Source organism: Nesoenas mayeri (genome assembly GCF_963082525.1).
Source record: "Nesoenas mayeri genome assembly, chromosome: 7".
NCBI lineage: Eukaryota > Metazoa > Chordata > Aves > Columbiformes > Columbidae > Nesoenas > Nesoenas mayeri.
Window position 1 is genome coordinate 16,951,095 of NC_137551.1, and position 9,572 is coordinate 16,960,666.

A 9,572-nucleotide genomic window follows, 5' to 3' on the forward strand; every position below is an offset into this window, starting at 1 on the left:
CTCCAGCCCAGCTCAGGCTCCTCACATGCAGAAGTTGCTACCTTCCAGCTCGGTTTGGAGGAGTCAGAGGGCCCCATCATAAATGTACAAGGCTGGACGAGATGGAGGTGTCAGGAGGGAGAACAGGCAGTGAAGAGGTGTGAAGACTCAGATTTTCTCCCACCCAGTAAAACACGGCTGCCGGCACAGGGCGAGGGGCATGTGCGAGCGGAGCTGCGGGGGTAGCCATGGAGGAGGCTTGCAGGGCTGCTCCTGCTCCTTCCCGGCGCTGCGGTTAAACAGAGGGTTGTGTTTTCCAGAGCCCTCGGTCTGGCATCTTTCCCGGGTAGTAAATTCTCTTAAAAACTGAACCAAACAGAGCTTTAATTGTACATTCTGCTTTTCTCTTCACTCCAGAATAATGGCAATTGCATTAATACAGTGCTGCATTGAACACGTACCTGCACTGAGGCCGAGGGACCGATTCTGCTTTCCATTATTATGGGGCACTGCCTCTGCTGAGGCAGATCAGGATTTAAACAGCGAGCAGGAGCAATGAACTTCTACTGTTCCCTGCTGTTTGAGTGTGGGCAAAATAAAAGGCCCTAATATATGATGCAGTCAGCCAAGAAAGCAATATTGCTCTACCATGTGCATGGTCTACACCGAGACGAGTCCAGGATCTCATTTCTAAATTCCCATAGGAGCCTCATTTAAACCATCAGCCATAACCTGCTTCTCATTTTCAATACCACTTGGTATTAGAGCTGCAGTGAACTGCTGGTGAGAGATTCTAATTCCTGCAAACAAGCCCCTGTAGGCTTGCAAGGAAAACAGAGAGTTCCCCTCTTGGTTGCCTGCTAGGTTCCCATCTGGCTGTTTTAACTTTGCTATTGCTTTTAAATGTGCCTGTTTCTGCACACGAGGCTTTCAGCTCTACCTCAAGAGACTCCTGGGTTCTCTTAGCATCGGATTCTGGCCAAAATGTAGAGACACAGATTGGGTCTTCTTAACAAAAAGGAAGATCAGATTTCACATTACAGTATCTGAAAGATTAATTCCACTTACATGATCATTTCCCTGTGAACCACACTTCTTTCCATCTGGATTTTTCCATCAGGAGGACAAAGAGCCATAGTGTTAAGCACTACCTGAGAGAAAAGAGCAAGGAGTGTGAAAGATGAGTGCAGAAATACTTGCTGAGAGAAAAGAGAAGGAAAAAAAAAAACAGAGTAGACAGCAACCTTAAATGCATCAGGAGGCTTTTTTAAATTTTATTTTTCATGTGAATTACATTCTGATCTCATACTTTAGTAATTTGGACCATTTCATTTGTTGGATTTTGATTCAAGGAATTCAAGATTTTTGGCTCCAGGCTCTTTCTGTATCATGTTATTGTTATCTAGTGTTTGTTATTGTAGTAACCACAGGCCCAGCCAAAATCAGTGCCCTGCTGTGTCTGAGGCTACCAATTATATCATGTAAGACCTTGTTATTGAAAGACACCTGTCCCCATCCGAGCTACAATCATAAGCACAAGCAGAGCTGTGCCAGCTAGGAAGGTGCTAGTGAAAGGGATAGAGGAAAGATGACTTGGGGCACAAATAATGCCCTGCCACAGACTTCTCCTGGGGCTTCAGTCATTTAATCCCTCTACAGCTTAGTTTGGTCTTTACAAGACAAGGTAACCACTATAACAAAAGGGCAATGGGCTTTCTCCCTTACAGAAACGAAAATTAGGGCTAGGCAAGCAAGTGGCTGCTCAGTTAGTGTTCATTTTTAGGTAAACAGAACATGTTTTTCTTAATCAGGAACAAGCCACTTCATCTTGTTTTAATATTTTAAAAAGTATTATGCAATGCTAAAGTAAAATTGCAAAACAAAAGTAACTTTGAATAGAAAAATGGAATTGGTCATTTTTTTTGAGATAATAAAATAAACTATTCCAAACCTACAGTATTGGAACATTTGCTTGTTTCTTCAGAACTTTGCTGAGTTTTCTTTCGCTGGAATCTGCAAATGCAACACAAATCTGTTAAATGCTTTAGCCAATTCAAGTCAGTGGGGGTTGTGTGTTTTTTTCTCTTTTCTTTGCCAGAAAAATCTTCAGTAGAAAACGATAATTGTTTCCAGTGTAGAGGAAAAAAAAAACCACAAAAGCGCCTTGCAGCCTGCAGTACTCAAGTGGCCAGATAATATGAGGGAGATCTCAACGAGGTTGTTGCAGACGAGATCCTGGATGACCAGGTCCCTGAGGAGCTACCCCCAGCTGCAGGCAGACAGGGCGTGGGGTCCCCTGCAGCCCCCTAGGTGTTTCCTGCAGCTCGGCACTGCTGGCCCCACAGCTACCTGCAGCTCCTCTGCCCCCTGGGCAAATCCAAGCCTCCTCCGTGGCATCTAGAGAGGTGACTGGGGCTGCACAGCTCAAAGGTGGAGCCAAGCATGTCCCAGCCATTTGGGATGCACCCCAGCGGTCTGGCTGTTTGGGAACTGATGCATAATGACAAACCAATTTTAAAGCTTGTGCTACCCCGTATTGTCCCAGGGAAGGAAGGAGGTTAATACATCTGGACAGCCCTTAAAAGCTCTGTCCCATCTCAAACGTCTTCTGTAGGTAGAAGGGTTCAGGTTTTTTGTTGCTGCTGTTTAGTTTTTAACCAAAGAAAAAAAAAAGAGGAAGAAAGATCGAAAGAATGAATCTAATTAGAATGTCTTTAGGTACTGCCAGGCTACAGTTTAAAAGTAAAGCAATCCTACCCAACTTTAATGGTCTAGATCTCTGCAGAAAACACTAGTGACTTTGCAAGACAGAATTTTTTCTCCCCCAATTACGGGGCTCCTGCACTCCTGCAGTCACAGGCTGTTTCCAGCTCTACCAGCTTCTGGGAGCCACCCAGAGGGACAAGCTTAGATAAATGTAATCAGTGGCAGCACTTTCACTAGCTTTGCAGTATCTTAAAGTAGAAGGAGAGGGGAATTCTCAGCAAAGTCCCTGGCCTTCAATTAAGAAATTCATATTACTTTCCTCATTAGTCCAATCATCTGCTATAGCTATTTCCAAGCTCACCCCGAAGGCCCCGCAGAGCAATTCAATTCCAAGGCCAGCACAGTACGGAGCCGGTGCTTGGGAGGAGCTGTGCTTCGCGTTGACACGAGGAGCTCACTTGTCTGGCATTAGTCATGCGAAGCAAATGATGCTGACGCACTTTTTGGGAAGAGGACTGGTGCATGAAAGGGAGCTCTGTTGCAAAGTACCTCCCTGGCTGCAAAGCCTGGAGTCGCCTGCTAAGTTTCACCAGCACCAAAACGACTCAGTTCTTGGAGGCCAAGAGAACCTCCTCAAAGTCGGGTCTTGAACGAGAGGCCTCGCAATGTAATTCTCTCCACGAATAACCTCTTTCCCTCTACTAATCATCTCCATTACTCTAACTAGCTGACAGGCTACAACAGGCCTTTAAAGCAGTGGGGGCTAAGACAACTGAAAGTTTAGTATCCATCTGCTTAACTCCACAACTTCAGCTTTTAAACATCTGCAGAGACTGAGCATCAGCCACACTCCTTGAAAATGAGCCTGTGGTCTTATGAATCTCCTGATGTAGAACCTAGATTATCTTTTTCTTTATTTCCTTTTACTGCTTTAGCTTAACATTCTGTATCAGTGAAAGTACAAACAGGTCATCATGACAATGCTGGTAGTAGCTCTTGAGCACAGTGCATGACTTCTGCAAGGTAGTAAAACTTGTAGGGCAATGCACAATATCTTTTTCTGTGCTGTTCTTCATGCTAATCTGTGCTGGGACTGCACAACATACTCCTTTACCAAAGCTCTAGGTGTTATGTGCCCTGAAAAATTTGTAGGCTTTTATCCCTATACTCCTCTCTACTTCCCTGCAGTTCTTCTCCTTCTTCATTAAAAGTAAAACCAGTCAGCTTTTTTTCCATTTCTTCCATCATTTTTATTATGCTTTTCATATCTTCCTTATTAAGTAGTTACCCCAGGGAGATTTCCTTTTTATTGGAATGTACAAAAAACTGTAACTGCTCTCAACATTCATGGGGAGAAGGGGGGAGAATGCAATAGGGGAAGAAAATGTAGGCTGAGGTCACAAATATATTTGGTTTGTTCAAAAAAATGCCTTGCATCATCCCTACTTCTTTATCTATAAGCAACAAGATATTCTCTCTTGCTTTCTGCTTATTCCCCAAATCAGCCTACACTGTTAAAAATAACATACCTGGATGTTTGGACAAAGCTGTTGTTTAGGAGTGACATCCATCTTACTGCTGCTGCTGCTGTGTGGCAGGGGGCAGGTTAGATGACTTCCAAAGGTCCCATCTGCACTTGTTTTCTAGAATTGCTAAGAAAATAAAGCAAAATTCTAGATTTAGGTATTCAGGCATTACAGAAAAAGCTGATGTCACTTAAACTTTTGCAGAATAAACACAGGACATCGACTTTGGGAAGAGTTCTACTGTGGTTCCCATGTTGATTATAGCTTTAATACCAGCAAGCAACTAAACAAAGAACATCGGTATTCTCTAGGGTCAAGAACAGCAATTCAGGATAATGAGATCCTGTCAGGAGAAACACTCCTGAAGTCTCAGAGGAGGGGCTGCTTGGATATCTTTGAACTTTTGCTCTCAACCGAGCACTGCTTCAGGCTGGACTGGTTGGCCTGAGCTTCCTAGGTCTAAACCAGCAAAAAACATTGCAAAAGGGATGCCTGCATTCCACTGCATGATCTGTAGGGGAGAAAACCAGTCCTATATGGGATTCTCAACAGGCCAACAATGCCGGACCTTTCAGCTCTGAATTTCCCAAAATTCAGATGTTCTTTTTTCTCATGTGCCAGGTAAGTGCCCTACCTCCCAGGCAAGAGCAACAGCCTCTCTCTGGAGGCAAATAGCTATCACATTATTTATCCAAAGTGGAACAGCTCCCAGAGGAGAGACTGAGACAGACAGATGCAAGTATACCAGCATAGCTGAGTGTTCAGGGGTATCCACCTGAGACAGAGAAAAAAATGGTTCAATTTCTCTCCATTTCTATTTATATACATACATAGATATATGTATGCTTGTGAAAATTCTCTTATGTATACATATGTGCATACATGTGTTTAAATACATCCCTATAAACACAAAGAAATTGTACACACATACATTTTACATATGTATACACATACCCTATATGAATATGTCTTATATGCACATCCTAAGATTTCCACTTTGGCCCTATATGTGGGACTAGTGCAAGAATGGCGAGGGGGGGAATTGCAAATATGCTCAAGCAACTGCAGTTGGGGTGCACTTACATAAATCACATAAAACACATAAATCTAAAGTAGAACCTCTGTGTTTAGATAACAGGCCAGTGAAAAAGAGTTGTAAAGGCACCTTATCATATATCCTTGAGATTCCTGCAGGCAAACGTCAAAGCAGTATGGTAAACTGCGCCTGCACGAGTCCCTGTATACATGCCAAAACGAGCAGGCTTGTTGGTCTTCACCAAGGGCTGAATTCTGCAGCACCTCTGCCTCCGCTTTTGCGACTTCTGCCTGGGAGCTTAAGTGCTGTTTCGGAGATTCCCCGGTTAGAGAGCTAACAAAAATAAATTTGTTATTTGCATTGCATCTGTGGCCCCTGGTTGTTCCTGCGACCTGCCTGCGTTGGCTCACACACCTAGAAGCTTTGTAAGTAAAAGTCAGACCAATGGTTCATTCTTTCAAAAACTTCCAGTTTTAACTAAACAGAATCGAGTGTACATAAACACTTTGGTAGCTCTCCAGCATCACGTATGGTAACTTTCCTGTACACACTCACCAGCATTATAGTAACAGAAATAATACCTGCACCTATGAAGTTCAGCCAGTGCTGCATTCGGGTGGCACAGGATGTTCTTTTTTCAAGTGTTACTTGACGCACACAAAAAATCATGTTGTCTTATGCTGCTGCTTTCTCAAGGGATTCATTACATGCCTGCAGAGTCCTACCACAGGGTCAGTCTTGCTCTCTGGATGCTCTTAGCAACACCTGCAGGCCCTGCTGCACACACTGGTTATGATAATGTAATGCTATTTGGAGGGTAATGAACAGGACAACTTCCTAGGGAATATTATTTCTGTATGAAAATTTCCTCTTAATTCATTTCAGGAAAGCTGTCTCTGATATAGCCTGAGTGTATGCAAGAGAGGAGCAAGATGCCTCACTCCAGAGACTCTTCATCTCCAACGAGCAGCACAGGGAGCAGAGCTTCCTGTGAAACACCAGCACTATCAGACCTCCAGAGGCTCTTGTGGTTCAGAGGAGGGTCTGATAATCATGTGGACGAAGTCTGGCCAAATATTTACCTGGGAGATGCGTAAGAACATATGGTCTTTTAATTAAGCTGTTCTCAGTCCCTGGGAGGAGGAGGAAGGGGTGTGGTGCATTGGGAACCAGCTTTTGGATCTGCAGGAATGTTTTTCTGAGACGGGCTTCCAAAACTGATAACATAAAGAGTCATGAAAAACATTACTTATAAAAGGGTGATTTACTCATAGTGTGTCTGAGTTGGGTCTTCTATGTTCTGTGAACCACAGCGGATTTGGCAGAGTAAGAATTATTTGTATTCTAGACAAAAGTCCTTAAAGAACCCATCCCAAGTTGGTGTCAACTCTGAGATGTGTTATCCACCCTGGAAACTGCTCCAAGGCATGAGGCAAGAGCACGGTTGCCCTCACATTCAAATAGGAGTAGCATGATCAAGAGCCAGATGGAGGAGGACCCAAATGAATTATACAATAGGGATTTTACCAGTCCAAATCCAAACTTAGTTTCAAAGATGGTAAAACTGAAAATATCGAACAGGCATTTTCAAGCAAGTACCTTATTCTTGTGACAACTTCTATTTATTGCCATTTTCTGGTATTTGGATTACTGCAGATTACATAGATCATCAGCTCACTTTTCCCAGCTGTTTCTCCTCATGAATGCATCAGTTAAGGATCACAGTTTTGTCGAATAACTTCAGCCCCAGTTTAGGGTGGGGAGGGGGTAGAACCTGGCTGGTGAGCATGATGCATCCACTTCAAGTCCAAACTAGGGATGAGACGCTGCTGCATCTGTGTGGGTTCCTGCCCCTGTGACCCACACACACTATGAATGAGAGATTAGCTCTAGAACTTGATAAACAACTATTTAAAGGAAAATCTTGACTATATTATACGGTAAGCCATGTTCCCATGGATTAACTGCCGAGAGGCATTTGCTTAAATAAGAGTATCCCACCGGCAAGTCTGTGCTCTTGCTGCTCTTCACAACACCATATCACATTTTTCATGTGGGCTTCTTGAAATTTGCTACTCTGTAAGCAAGCTGCAGTTCCTGCATCCTTCCCTAGTGGGAGGAGGCACTAACTTTAAACCATACTATTTTAGGAGAATGTTAGGAGTGTTGCCAATGAGCCCTTCATGTCTTTCAACAGGTGGGCTGCTAGGAGCAAAACTACTCTTCAAAGCCTCAACATTACTCATATCCTTAATGCAGCAGATGGGCCTTATAGCATCAATACAGGAGCCAAATATTACAAAGATCTGCAAATAGAGTACTACGGAGTAGAAGCATTTGATGATCCTTCCTTTGATATAAGTATCTTTTTCTACGATGCTGCCAATTTCATAGGCAAAGCCTTAAACACTTCGGGAGGTAAGGGGGAGGCAAAGAGAATATTTGGGAAGAAGTTTCAACATGAGCCAAATGGCTTCTCCTTGCAGTAACAGGCAGCCAGCAAGGCTCAGATTCAGCATAGGGTTCAAGGAGGCACATGCAGAACCGCCACGCAGAGGATGGGAGGAGGGTGCCTATGCCACGCACTGCAGGGAAGGTGGCCATGGCCAGATGCCCAGGGGCTGGGGAGGGCTGGTCGCCACAACCCCTGTGTGCTGGAGGAAAGGGCCCGCTCTAGGAGCAGGGAGAGGCGAAAGCAGAGGTTACGGCACTGCGGGGCTCCCCCAGGGGTCTGTCCTGTGGGAACCCGCAGGATCCGTGTGCCTCCACACGCACCGCACACCCCGGCACGGGCTCAGCCCCGCGACCCTGCCCTGGACCGCAGAGCCCCCTGCCCGCTCCCGGTGCGCTCAGCTGGGAGCAGCTGCGCTTCAGCGCAGGCTTAGTCTTCACAGGCTTAAGTGCTTCACAGAATTGGAGCTTTATTCAGACTGTCTACTAAGCTAGAGAAGCAGCAGAAGTTAATGAACTAAGTCAAAAACTACAAGCCTGACCCACAGCCTGCTGAATTTTGTCAGCAGACTTTGGATTATGGCCTAGTTATCATAATTTCCATTTGTTCCAGAGTTTGCTCCGACTCTGACTGGCTGCGAGATCTGCTGCTTTCACTGGAGTGCTTTATTAAATCCCCAGTTAAAGCTCACACTGGGCTGCTGAGATACAGTAAATTATGAGTCCACTTTTACAGGCAGACTTTTCTACAGAGTTTATGGGACTTGTCAGTGATCACAGTCAGGGCTGGGCCAAAATTTTCTGCCAAAACAGTTTTTTTTTTTCCACAGAAAACTATACTATCAAGTTTAGGCAGAGCAAGCTTCTCCTTCCATGGGAAATTTCAACTATTTTAATCTGAGGCCTAAGTTAGATGCATGTGGTCAGTATGAAATATGACCTTACTGGAGAAGAATGGCACAATCTTATGCTGTCAAAACATGAGTATTCACTAATAGTCACCATTGTTTTCCCAACTAATTTCTAGTAGTTTTTGTCTTCTCTGTGTCCCTCTTGCTTTAGAAATGGTAAAGTCCACTCACCTTGCTGTGCCTTTTCTTTTACAGGTAAGGTGTTTGTTCATTGTGCCATGGGGATAAGCCGCTCTGCATCTTTAGTGCTTGCTTTTTTAATGATACATGAAAACATGACGCTTGTGGATGCTCTGAAAACAGTGAGTGCTCACAGAGACATCTGCCCAAATTCAGGGTTCCTCAGCCAGCTCCGGGACTTGGACATTAAATTAAATGAAGAGAGGAAAGGAACCAGAAAATCTGCTACTAAAGAGCTGTAAGAAAATATTGCTGAAAGAGAGAGAACAAAACGTTATTTGAGTTTCCTGTATCTCTTTTAAATGAATTGCAGTTGTAAACTAAAGACACAAGTTTATGATACACCAGAATCCATGTTACGACTAAAAGGAGATTTTACTTGATCTTTCCATTTTGCAAAATCCTCCCAGATTATATTTACAATTGGTTGTATATTGTATCTCTCACTCTCCACCTTAAAACATTGCTCTCTGCTGGTTTTTTTTTAAAAAAAAAAAAGAAGATATCAGGTTCCACTTCAGAAATAGCTGTGTTTCAGCAACTAGTGAAGCCCATATCACTTTATGAAGTGTTAGGCTATTTGAGGTGAAAGATGCCATATTATTTATGCTACAATAATGCTTAGAAGTTTTCTTATGAATCAGCCCCACACCCCTTTGCTCCCTGCATCTGAAATGGTTTGTATTTTGAGACTTGAATCTGGCACTGGTTAGTTCTTGCTTTTACAATTGGTGGAGCCGCTGAGTTGGGGGTAAGAGGCCATTTAAAGACAGAGCAGCTGGG

General features: G+C 43.8%; 1 protein-coding gene across 1 annotated transcript; it reads left to right on the forward strand.

Annotated features, from left to right (window-relative positions):
• Positions 1–6,179: 6,179 nt before the first annotated feature.
• DUSP13B (dual specificity phosphatase 13B) lies at positions 6,180–9,031 on the forward strand (the record flags this gene model as incomplete). The annotated part of the gene is made up of 3 exons (XM_080348300.1): positions 6,180–6,340; positions 7,445–7,665; positions 8,805–9,031. The coding sequence occupies 3 exons, from the start codon at positions 6,180–6,182 to the stop codon at positions 9,029–9,031; spliced, it is 609 nt and encodes a 202-aa protein (XP_080204426.1).
• Between the last annotated feature and the right edge of the window lie 541 nt (positions 9,032–9,572).